The sequence below is a fragment of the Periplaneta americana genome, chromosome 14 (assembly GCF_040183065.1).
Source record: "Periplaneta americana isolate PAMFEO1 chromosome 14, P.americana_PAMFEO1_priV1, whole genome shotgun sequence".
Lineage (NCBI taxonomy): Eukaryota > Metazoa > Arthropoda > Insecta > Blattodea > Blattidae > Periplaneta > Periplaneta americana.
The window spans coordinates 33,711,986-33,725,853 of record NC_091130.1 but is presented as its reverse complement, the minus strand read 5'-3'; the positions used below and the strand labels follow the sequence as shown (position 1 = coordinate 33,725,853).

At 34.6% G+C, this 13,868-nt stretch overlaps 1 protein-coding gene across 1 annotated transcript in view; it reads right to left on the bottom strand.

Moving 5' to 3' along the window:
• Fife (regulating synaptic membrane exocytosis protein fife) overlaps positions 1 to 13,868 on the bottom strand; it is a 1,049,884-nt gene that overhangs the window by 176,625 nt on the left and 859,391 nt on the right. The window contains exon 12 of the mRNA XM_069845197.1: positions 1,096 to 1,201. Coding sequence (XP_069701298.1) covers positions 1,096 to 1,201 — 106 coding nt within the window. The remainder of the gene's footprint in view (positions 1 to 1,095; positions 1,202 to 13,868) is intronic.

Below are 13,868 nucleotides of genomic sequence, written 5' to 3'. Positions count from 1 at the left end.
CTCTTCTTACCGCTTAAGCGCCATATTCATTTTACTGCTTTAGGCTTTTAACATATTGTTTTTAGAGACGTTTAACATAGTAATAATGGAAACTTACCACTGCAATTTCATCTAAATTGCACTGTTAATTATTGTTTTTAAATATTTGCAAACATTAAGTAAACTCTACAACACGACAAAAGTTACTGCATTTGTAATGCAAGTAACATTAAGGAAGCCGTGAAAAAATCAACAAGATTCCAGATGCCGATGTTATTACTGCAATATGTTATATAAATAATATTTTTAAAATATTAAAATGAAAAATAAATCATTACATAACTTTACCGTTTGTTTTAAGTTCGCATTTATAGACTAGGGGAAAAAAAGACAGACGTATATCACGGCCTGCTGGAATATAGTAAACACAGAAAACATTTTATAGCAACAATGTTGAAGATAGATATTTTTGTTTTTAAAAGTTGCCGTCATTGAACAGACACCAACATGGAGATTTCATTGCAACTAATTAGAAATTCCTCTTTCAGGTATGTAATAAACAATCTTCGCACAAAATAATGTACGATACACGAGATGTATGTTTGTTTTCATGTTCTCGGAAATTAAAAAAGCTCAACTACGTTTCGCTTTTTCAATCTTTTCCTCGAACATGAAAACATCAAAATACCGCTCTTGTAACGCATATTACTACTATTTAACTTTTTTAGTTGACAAGATAGTGTATTTGTTCTGACATGTTCTGAAAGGAAAGAAAATAAAATAACCTTTTATCCTGCATAATTACAGTATTTAATTCTTAAATTTGTTGAATAAATGTTTATGCTGATTCATATCTTTATGTTAAAATTAAAAAAATCCAAAACTCACCCACTCTCGCTAATACGTGGTCCCGTGTAATACACTACTTTTATGCGGTCCCTTGAAGAGCGTCTTACCAAGGTTTCACTGTATTTTGTTCTGTTTGCATTCTGTATTTATATTACCTTGCATTTTTGCAGTTCATTGCATTTCACTTGTACTTTAGTATTTCAATAAACAATAATTCGTGGACATATACAGCTAGCATATTATCTAAGGAGATCAGACGACACTTACAATTGCGATCCTCTTCGACGGGTACGTCTGTCCTCATCCACACCGAGGCCTGATGGTGCAACGGCAGCCGCCTCGGGGGACAGAGGCGAAGATGAGGTGTCGAACACTGCAACACAAACAGGACGCTAAATTGAATTCCTGGATAAACACGTCGCGAAAAACAACACACATCAGTCTGGTTTCTGTTTCTGCCATTTGGTAGGAAAGAGTAATGGATTTGTGGCATAGAACAGAGATGCTCTCATTTCAAACAATTCAGAAAGTTAAGATCTCACATTGAAAAAAATAGCTTACTGCTTAACTGTTCCCAGATTTTGTCGAATAAACCTCGCGAATGGTATTCGGAATAATTTCTCTATCCGTTGTTACAAAACAATAACACAGCGCTATCAGTTTTTACCAGTGCTGTCATGGTAATTTTTTCTTGGCCATACGCCCCACCCCTTGTTTTCTCACTTGAAATATATTTTATTCTCCTCTCTCTATCTCTCCAACTGTCATTTAATGATTTTTATGCTCGACCATGCCGAAATGTAGTAATTATACACCTGGTAGCAGTCCTTTAATGCATGTCATTAAAGTACACCTATTCATTAAAGTTCAGGTTTTCGATTACTCTCGGATATGCAATCGAAAGACGAGGGAAACGTCACGGAGGCTGGAAATCCAATACTGTCGCAGAAGGTTATGTTCTGTTACTATAATAATTAGCGTTAATTGTAAATAATATTCAAATAAATTCAATTTGTCATCTCGCTTTTCAATTCTAAATCAATTTCCAGGTTATACATTCTCTACATTACATCAAGGTCAATGACATTATTGTTCCTCGGAAAAAATCAATACTTTCGCGTCTGCGCACATCTCACAATTTCGAGCTATGAACAAGGTCACTTCCGATCTACTGTCAGATACAAATAAAATGAATATTTCTGAATAATTTCAAGTTAGAAATATGGTCGAGCATAAAAAGTCGTATGAAACTTGCCTATAATGGTAATTAAGACGCTCGTATGAAAATTATGAAACTCGCTTGCGCTCATTTCATAAACAATCATACTTGCGTCTTAATTACTATCATTATAGGCTCGTTGCAAAATGTACTATTTTAATATTAAAGAAGAAGTAAAGAAATTGTTTTGCTTCACATTTTAATTATACAACAAGTTCGATTTAAAGAATACACCATGTAGCACCACCGTAGATGTACACTTGTCTCGATGACTATTGAGTGTTTATTTTCAGCACTTCTTGTTTTCCAACCATTATTTTATATAATTCTGGATTCCATTGCTGCAGAGGAGGACAATTCTTGTTTATGAACATCAAACAAAATACATTAGGAACAGCAAGAGATGATCTAAGATCTGTACAGACCTCCGCGCACAAAACTTAGGCACCCATATGCTGTATGGCTCCATACAAACAACATTTTCTTTTCCCCATACGATTAATTAAAAAAAATGTAGGTTCCCATACGATGTATGTCCCCGTAAGGCCTCCATGACAGCACTGGTTGTTACAGAATACAGTGAATGTAACAACACTGGTCTGTCGTACTATTTGACCCTCAAGTACTATGGGCAGTTATTGTCACGTAACTACTATGGAGAGGTCTAGAAGACCTCTGTTTATTTTTATATATTTATAAAATAAAAATTTATTATGTACAACATCTGCAGCATACTGACCACTGATACATGACTACAGAATATTGTAATATGTAAATTTAAGTCGTTTGGAAAATTTAAACACTTTAAAACAGTTACAAACAATAGAAACAACAAAAAATACAGTAATGACTTGCTGCTTTCCCAACGTTTTCATTTTTAAACTTATTAAACGATTATCATTCTTTTTATATTGGAAAAATAATAAGAATTCAGAATACAATGCTAATTTGGCTGCTAGGGAAACATGGACAGCAGACGAGCGATAATTGCACTATTGCTTGTTTTGACGCATACTGTACAGTAGTGGGAAAAAAACCGGACCGACGGAATAATCAAAGTCCCCGAAATGAGCCACTGCGCATGCCACGCCCGCATTCACAAGACAGCGAGTAATCTATTGAAATTGTTGTAGTTTCGACTGCTGACGCAGCCAGTAGCCCATTTCGAACGCCATTAGAAAATAAGCTGGTAAAATTCATGTTCTGGGAATAATAACTTAATTAAGTAGTAACATATCGCTGCAATCGAAAAGTATTGGGAATAAATTTGAATAAGGTACACAAAAAAGATTTCCTTCCCTGGCAGGATTCGAACCACGAAAGTCTTAGTTACCAGTCTATCGTGCTCTGGAGTGAACAAGGCTCTGAAATCAGCTACAAGGGTCAGTCCAGTTTTTTTGCCACTACTGCACATACTGCTTATGAAAAAAATCCGTCATGTGGTTGAGAATAATCGCTGTAATAGAAAAACGGTAAGCCCTTATGCACTTTTTCTACAAGATTCTAAAAATGTGACTTTACGTGAAAATTTCGGTATACAGGGTGTTTCCGGGCTAGTGTTACAAACTTTCAGGGATGATGGGGAAGGGTACATGTATCGATTTGAGATAAGGAACCCTGGTCCTTAAATGACTGAGTCGAAAGTTACAAGCAAAAATAGTTGTGTGGAAATGAAATAATTTTATTCCTCTGTACACCTTATTTATGTGTATTTATCTGTACATCTTACACATACTGTATTCATCTGACGCTGTTTACGTTGTATACTTACAGTATTCCGTTCCGTGAGCTGTCTGAGGGATGGGGACAGGAAACTACACTAAAGCAATGCAGATGGCGTAATGTGTAACGGACATGGTCGGTCCTGATATGCACGTCTGTAGACAGCAGTGTATGTGTACAAGTTGCAGTGTCCAGTCGATCAGTCCTAGTGAAATGGAGTACACGAGAGCGGAATATGTAGAACTGATTTACGAATACGGATGACCCAATGGGAACAGTAGACAAGCTCACAGATTGTATCGGGTCTAGTACCCACGTAGGAGACATCCGGCCCATACCATCTTTCCACGACTGTTCCAAAGGTTAAGGGAAGGAGGGCACGTGGTGCGAAATCATAATTCCATTTCCACACAACTATTTTTGCTTATAACTTTCGACTCAGTCATTTCCGGACCAGGGTTCCTTATCTCAAATTGATACATGTGCCCTTCGTCATCATCCCTGAAAGTTTGTAACACTACCCCGGAAACACCCTGTATATTTTTTGAGCATTACAATACCTTTTTTTTTTATACGTCATATAATAAACTCTAAACTGGCTACGGCTTAACGAACGTAGAAATTTTCATTCTCTTGTTCTCCTTTTCCAAGTTCTTCACACTTCTACACCTACCTACCTTGCCTCCCGTTTCAGTTACATGTCATCATATCATAATCTCTTCACACTCACGCAAAATAGCCGCATACTAGCCATACCAGCACATAAGACATCATCGTATTCATCATCATACATAATCTCACTCTCGCGCTTGTGGAATACCCTACCCAGTGACATCAGAGACTGTCGGAATTTAGTAGCGTTCAAAAGCAAACTTATTAAATATTTTCTTACTGCGTAGAGTAGGTTTAATTTTTACTTAATCAATAAAATAAATGCTTCTCTCTTCTTAACTTTTACAATAAACTGTCTAGCGTTTATTAATAAGTAAATCTTTCAGTACTTCGATTTTGATTGTATTTGTAAATTTAATATTAATTGTAATTATAATTGTAATTGTGTTCTTAATATTGCAGTTGTAATCCCCTGGTAGAGGGAAAGTAAATAAGTAGGTAGGTAAGTAGGTAGGTACGTAGGTAGATAGATAGATAGATAGATAGATAGATAGATAGATAGATAGATAGATAGATAGATAGATAGATAGATAGATAGATAGATAGATAGATAGATAGATAGACAGACAGATAGACAGACAGACAGACATATAGTTAGATTAGATTAGATTTAGATAGATAGATAGATAGATAGATAGATAGATAGATAGATAGATAGATAGATAGATAGATAGATAGATAGATAGATAGATAGATAGATAGATAGATAGGAGATAGATAGGAGATAGATAGATAGGAGATAGATAGATAGATAGACAGACAGACAGACAGACAGACAGACAGACAGACAGACAGACAGACAGACAGACAGACAGACAGACAGACAGACAGACAGATAGATAGATAGATAGATAGATAGATAGATAGATAGATAGATAGATAGATAGATAGATAGATAAAAGTGAAATAAATATTGAGGTATACGATAAATAATACATTTTCAACTTACAGTACAAGTGTATTATTTGCTTCTTACACATCACAATGTGTGTGGCTGCAGTTGAAGCAAGTTGTATAGAACTTGTGAGGTCCATGCCACGTGCAGCTACCCGCTACTCGCAATTTCTTTAAAATTCATCCTACAAGTAACGTAGTTGCCACGCTAAGCAATAGACGTCTATAATTGAATTTCTTCCTGAAGGCTAAATTTTCTTCCATCAAAATAAACTCTACCTAAATGGGTCTGTAATTAAGTTTGCTTCCTTCTCCAATTTAAAGTACTACAAATGGAAACTTGATAAGGAAGCCGTCACCTGAGATTCTATTACAAATTACACGCCTTTGAATTAGCTATTATTACTGCAAATTGAAGTGTATTGACTACGTGTCTCCAAGACGCGATAGCTGCAACGGAATATCTCTGACGTTGACTTTATTCTCCTTGGGATATTTTAGCCCGCACTGACGGTGATATCAGACTTTTTATTTAATACTGGGTGTCTACAAGGAATGTCTTAATTAATTTTGTTGCCAGGAAGTAAAAAATAAATATACGAAAAAAATTTTTACACAGATCTATCCTACAACACAAAGTTTGGATAAAACACGAATGAACTTCCACATCTGCCCGTTTGCTGTCGATAACATACTTAACCCTATCGAGGAAGAGCAAAACTTTCTGCCTACACTATAAGCATAATAACTTATATACAGCTTTTGCACTGGGAATTGTTTATTGGTTACGGTGTTCCTGATGTTGGTGTAAAGCAGCGGTGGCGAAAATGTAATTGTGCGCCGAGCCACTGTGTAACCTGCAACGTGCATAGCACCTATGGAGGGAGGCGGACACCCGAAGGGGAAGTGAAGCAACTGTCTGACTTATTAACAGATTTTCATTTTCCTTACGTCAAGCACTTAAATAAAATATTATTCAGTACAAGGCTACAAACTAATTTTAAAGGTCATGTTGATTCAGATAAGTTTTTGTGAAATTAAGTCAATAATAGTTTTGTATTCTCAGTCAAACACTTATCAAATATTTGAGAACACAAAATTATTATTGACTTAACTACAAACTAATGTTTAGTACGTGTAACGAAGAAAGAAATGAACAATATCACAACCTAAAATTAACTGTCTTCAGAATGTCTCTGCGACAAAGTTTCAAAATCAGGAATTATGTCACTTACTGCCAGTCGTAGTTGATCACGAAGGTATTTGTCTGTCAGTCGTGATCTAAATTTGGTTTTTAGTATTTTAATTGTTGAAAATAATTTTTCACAAACGTAAGTTGTAGCGAACATGGCTTCAACAGAGCAAACGAAAGAACGAAGCTTCGGATATTTATTTTTTGGCAAAAATTTGAAAGTTCAACATTTGTCAAGTCCTTACATCTAGCTTTCATTTGACATCATATAGTAAATCAGTGAGTTCAAATTGAAGAGCTAACCGCATTATTCGTACATCTGCTGAAAAAGGGTCGATGTACAGAGATGATGACGACGATGATGATAATGATGATGATGATAACAGTAACACTTAACTTTTTAATGTTTCATCATACATTTAATATTCTCATCATATTGACAGCAAAAAAATGCGTCCTCCCATCCTACTTGGAACTTTCGTACATGGTTTCGAGAGAGACATATGCCACTCGCAGGTCAGACACAAATACAAATGGAACGGAGTTTGACTCCAGTGAGTGAGAGGGTGGGGGTTGGCGGAGGTTAGAAGCAAGCGAAATGCACAGCTATCACTGCGAGCCACAATGTCTCGCGAGTCACGTTCTCGCAACGGCTGGTGTAAAGGAACCATTTTTCGTCACCAGTTACAATCTGCGACAAAAAACTATCGATGTTGTTGACGAGCTAATCCAGTGATGTCAACGAGAGCCCAAACGTGCTCATAGCCCGTATGCGCTGATCAGGGCACGTAAGGCACGCAGGTACAAGTCACTGGTGAATACAAGGGTTGTACATTACACATTGATGAAGAAGTCGTTCAGTAAGTTTCAGGCTGACTAGACTCTTAAGGGGACACTCAACTTAAAAATTGGAGAAAATGTGTCATTTTGTGTATCAGTTTTACAATATTATCTTTTTGAAGCTATTTATGATTTTTAACTATTAAAAAATTTAAAATTTAATTCCATAGAAATAAAAAAATAAATAAATTTTTACACTAATTTACGTGACAGAACTAAATCAATACACAGAATTCTTCCCCTCTTCATTGAGAAGGCACAGTCAAATGCACAAAGCCAAAAAATAAAAGAAATGATTATTAAAAGGGGTATTTCAATTAACGATTGATTAAAAATTGAAATATGTTTTATTTTGAAAAGTATTGGATCTAATGAGCTGAGATTTTGCAAGTTACTTTCCATATGTATATTAAACTTTTTCTCCAAATTTGAAAAAGATTGGTCAATTAGGAAAAAAGTTCCAAAATATAGTTGAGTGTCCCCTTAACTTCTTATGTAAGTGAAAGATGAGGTGATGCTCTTTGGTGGTTTGTGGAAATTATTAGTTCATCTACAGATTGATATAATATTCAAATTAGGTTGTTTTTATTGAGATTAAATAGTAGTAAATGTACTCGTATGTGAAGATGTATTGTAGAGCTTCTTCCTCACGGCATTGTATTTATGTTTACAGAATAAAGTACAAACAAAATGTGTGTGTTACTAATGGCGTAGACTCGTTACATGTCAGTTACGAGTTGTGTCTATAAATTGTCAAGATTTTCATACATAAATTCTCAGTTTGGCATGTTTCTTACCATTACGATATCCTTTGGTTAATTCAAGAAAAAGTTCTGTCCAGGTATTTTAAATTGCGTGAGTATTTATCAGAATTCATAATAGGAAAATAGAGACAGTCCAGAACTAGTTGACTCTATATGGATCGAGGAACTTAACTTTCTCAAGGATATATTCGAGCATATGAACGTTTTGAAATTGAGATCGCAAGGAAAGTATCAATTAATTTGTGTCGACAGATATTGTTAAAAGCTTTCAGATGAAGATTTCATTGTGGATGTCACAGATCTCACAGCACAATTTTTATAATTTCAACGCCTTCTGTCATTGAACTCCTATTCAACAGTGTAAAATAGACTACTGCAATTTTTAAAAAATCTCAGGAAGAGGTCCATGATGATTTAAAGATATTGACCTGCTCTAGCCCAAGTTGGATTTGTTTTGTGATCTTTACTCATCAAACCCAGAACATATACCAACACAGTTACAATTGAAAATCTGAATTGACAAACATCCCAAGTCCAAAATTTACCAAATTCGACTTTTACCTAACAAGTTGTATTTTACATAGGCTATCATTCTGTAAAAAAAGAATATCCCAAGTCCGAATCTAAGCCTGTGGATCATACAAATATTTATTTCAATATTCATAATGCAAGCTTATACAGTGTAATTTCTTTGCGGTCCTGAAAAATTTACTTCAATGGACTTGGTCTGTTATTGCGTAACTCCGTTCAATTAATATTTTATTGTATTAGAATATTTTATTTCTTCTAAGGTTTATATACTTTCTTCTAATCGTGTAATAGTCAATTAAATCCCACTCAAGTTTTGATTTTCTCTAGACTATTACACTTTTACTACATCACACTACTTTCGACCAATAAAACGGTACGAAAGGACATCTTTCAACCAATCATGGCTGCTTATCGCACAATTTTATCGCGTCCCTAGCATTTGTTTAATTTTATCGCGTCCCTAGCATTTGTTTATTTATATCACTACCCTAGCATTTGTTTCTTTGTTTGCCAACATTTCAAACTCCACTGGTCTGTATGTCAAAAAACAGAAAATTACAAACCACTCCAGTCGATGCACAGCACTTTCAAATATGACTCGCATTGGCATTCAAGAACAAGAATTAATAAAGATCACTGGTCATATATGAAGAGCACCATTCGGAAATCCTGAATGAGTTGAGGGATACACCATGTACATCAACGAGTTCACTTCTTTTACGCACACGCCCAATATAACATCAACTGAACCACCAACCACTAAAACATTCAAATTTGAAAATTGTACTTTCAATAATTGTTTCTTTTAAAATTATTCATGTTTATTTTTTATTTCATCATCGTTAATTAAAACGTTTGTTTATTTCATCATACCTAATTAAAACTTTCCTAACACTTGTTTATATTATTTAGGTTATATTTGTTATAGCTTCTGCTATATGATATTATGGATAGTCACGTATCAGAGGTTATTTAATACTAAGATTTATTGAAAATCATCTGTCAAGTGACGTTGATTACTGGGATCCGGATGATTGAAGTGGAATGCAAATGTTTTAATAAAAATGAAACTGAATCAACAAAGCCTTCTTGACTAGTAACCGTCCACAGAGTTCAATGAAGATTCCATAGTTGGCACAATTCATAACAAGAAAACATAATTATAAAACACTACTGCCATCTAGCGTAATGTTGAGATGGTACAATAATTCATCTGAAGACAGTTGTATTTTCGTAAGCCAATTAATATTTTATTGTATTGGAATACTTTGTTACTTCTAATCTTTATATACTTTCTTCTAATCGTGTAATAGTCAATTAAATCCCACTCGAGTTTTGATTTTCTCTTGATAAATCAAAACCTCTAGTGAGATTACGGTTGACTATTACACTCTTACTACGTCATACTACTATTGACCAATAAAACGGTACGAAAGGACGTATTTAAACCAATCACGGCTGCTTATCGCAAAATTTTATCGCGTCCCTAGTATTTGTTTAATTTTATCGCGTCCCTAGCATTTGTTTCTTTGTTTGCCAACATTTGAAACTGCGCTGGTCTAGACGTCAAAAAAAAAAAAAAAAAAAAAAAATATATATATATATATATAATTACAAACCACTCCAGTCGATGCACAGCAGTTTCAAATATGACTCGCATTGGCATTCAAGAACAAGAATTAATAAAAATCACTGATCATATCTATGCATCTTCTGAAATCCGATTTACAAGTAAATGAAGAGCACCATTCGGAAATCCTGAATAAGTTGAATACACCATGTAGGCCTAAATCAACGAGTTCCACTTCTATTATGCACACGTCCAATATAACATCAATTGAACCACCAACCACATTAAAATTTGAAAATTGTACATTCAATAATTATTCCTTTTAAAATTATTCATTCGGAAATTCTGAATAAGTTGAATACACCATGTAGGCCTAAATCAACGAGTTCCACTTCTATTACGCACACGTCCAATATAACATCAATTGAACCACCAACCACATTCAAATTTGAAAATTGTACATTCAATAATTATTCCTTTTAAAATTATTCGTGTTTATTTTTTATGTCATCGTCGTTAATTAAAACTTTTCTAACACTTGTGTATATTAGTTAGGCTATGTTATGGCTTCTGCTATATGATATTATGGATAGTCACATATCAGAGATTGTTTATTATTAAGATTTATTGAAAATCATCTATCAAGTGACGTTGATTACTGGGATTCGGATAATTGAAGTGGAATGCAACTGTCTTAATAAAAATGAAACTGAATCAACAAAGCCTTCTTGACTAGTAACAGGCCACAGAGTTCAATGATGATTCCATAGTTGGCACAACTGATACCGGTAACAAGAAAACATCATCATAAAACACTGCTGCCATCTAGCGTAATGCTGAGATGGTACAATAATACATTTGAAGACAGTTGTATTTTCGTAAGCCAATTACTATTTTATTGTACACTTTGTTACTTCTAATCTTTATATAGCCTACTTTCTTCTAATCGTGTAATAGTCAATTAAATCCCACTCGAGTTTTGATTTTCTCTAGATAAATCAAAACGTCTAGTGAGATTACTGTTGATAAAACAAAACCTCTAGTGAGATTACTATTGACAAATGACAAATCCCAAACAAAAATCTTACGAAGACCCTATTATAATGGAAAACAAAAACTCTATGTACTTATGCATGAACCTCTTATAATGTTGTGCAAGTGACAACTTAAAAAAAAAAAAACGCAATACCACACAACACCGTGTGGTTTTCGTTTGACATACTACAGCATGAGCCGTTCTTTACAGCAGTTTTCTAAAAATGCTGATTACACTTACGCAATACAGCAAAGACTGCTGAAATATTATAACCTATGCTTTTAACAGATGGGGTGAGTTCTGACGTCACGAGCAGCAAGTAGGTGGATGAATGAGTTGCAAAACTCCACATGTATCCGCCCCTCCCGAGTGAGTGGGAGAGATGCATTACGTGCAGATCTACAGGCCCTGCCTCGATTTAAATAGCCCATTTCAAGAACTCTGAAGAGCATTATATTACATAAATTTTGTAGCAATCCCAGTGACAAACGGCTCTGAACCAGCGTTGCTACTTGATATTCATTTTCTTTTTTCGTATGAATAATCCGCCCGTAACTTCTGTATTTTTAAACTTAGAAAAAGTTATTTTTTCCTTAAAATTATACACATTAGTGGTATATTTTGGAATAAATTTTATGTTAAAAAAGAAATACATTTAACATAAGGACTAACTATAGGATAGTTAAACTGCAGAAATAAAATTCTTGCTTTCAGTGGCGGATTACAGATTACTGGACAAGAAACATAATCAGAATATAAGAAAGAAACTGAGAATAATTAACGGAAAGGATGAAATATGAAACCTATACTTTATATACGAAGAGTCCACACCTGTGGAGTAACGATTAGCGCGTCTGACCGCGAAACCAGGTAGCCCGGGTTCGATTCCCTGTCGGGGCAAGTTACCTGATTGAGGATTTCTCCGGAGTTTTCCCCTCAACCCTATATGAGCAAATGCTGGGTAACTTTCGGTGCTGGACTCCGGACTCATTTCACCGGCATTATCACCTTCATTTCATTCAGACGCTAAATAACCTAAGATGTTGATAAAGCGTCGTAAAATAACCTACTAATATATATATATATATATATATATATATATATATTCTATAAACAGAAAACTATCAGCACTTGTGGTATTGCTGTCGAAAGTTCTTCATTAGGTCTAGAAATCGAACTTCTCTTCCAGGAATTTTTTTCATGGGAATTATCTAACCATGCTGATAATTTTTTGTGATAATTTCATTTTCCTTTAAGGGGTTAGGTACAGCTTACAGCAGTACAATTTTGGAAATATTCAACATTTTTTTCCTCCATTACTGTATCTTGTACAATAATGAAAATTAGTATGTGTAAAACACTGTCTTTCTGTTATACGAAAAAAATTACGATCTAAAAAAATATATTTAGATTTTTTTTTTCAAAATTCAGTTCACTGTGCAGTGACGAAACGTTTCCCACATAACTCAAAAACTATTCAACATTCTGTGATGAAATTTTTATGCATATCATATCTACAATATGATGCAAGATCACTTCTATACCTTTCATAGATTGATAAAAATAAATTCATTTAAAAAAAGGTCAAATATCAGTATTTTCTTCTAACACAAAATAAAAAAATTATTATTTATTGAGGAATGTAGCTGGAAGAGCATGATATTGTAAACATGAGTTTCAACAATAAAATAAAAGGGAGAGAACATGAAAAAGTTAACAAGTTTTTAAGTTATGAGGGAAATGCTTCATCACTGCACAGTGAACTGTCACCATTTTGAATTTTGAAAAAAAAAAAAAATTTTAATAGTAAAAATTTATTTATTTTTTTCATATAGCAGAAGGCCAGTGTTTTACACATACCAATTTTCATTATTGTACAAGATACAGTAACGGAGGGAAAAAATGTTAAATATTTCCAAAAATTTTATCATGACAAGAAACATTTGTTAAGCTCAACACGTCTTGTGGTATTGCTATCGAGAGTTCTTCTTCATCAGTCCTGAAATTTAACTTTCTTTTCACAAATCGAACCAGAGTTCCCAGAATTTATAGCCGTATATTTTATTACTGAAGAACAAAATGGAAGATAAAGTAAGCTCAGTGGCTCTAAAATTGAAAGGATGGGAATCTCGAGGTATAATCCGTCTCGTCTCGTCGGGACCGTGAATTGTTGCACCCCGCTCGACTGATCGATAGGAAAGCGATAGCGATATCATTAGGCGCAGCTTCTTCACGTGTTGCGAGGGTGCTCGAGGCGCATTCAGATCACGCGGCGAGCGGCTCGATAAGCTCGTCTGCATGGCCGGACGGCTAGAGGCGGAGCGGCGGCGTCCTCGTCTTCTGGAAATGACAGGACGTAACTCGATACAAACAGGAAGCGAGGTCTTGAACAAACAGCGAACCGCGAGTCTGTAGGGATGAAGTACAAATCTCAACGCAATCCTCTATCATAATAATTACTAGGAGGCGGATGTTGATAACCTAAAAATCTACTAAAAATTATCATTAAAATACCCTTAAAATAATGGAAAAATGGCATAAAATTAAAAGAAAATGACATTTAAATATTATTCACCGTACTCGCACCACAACTTCTTAAA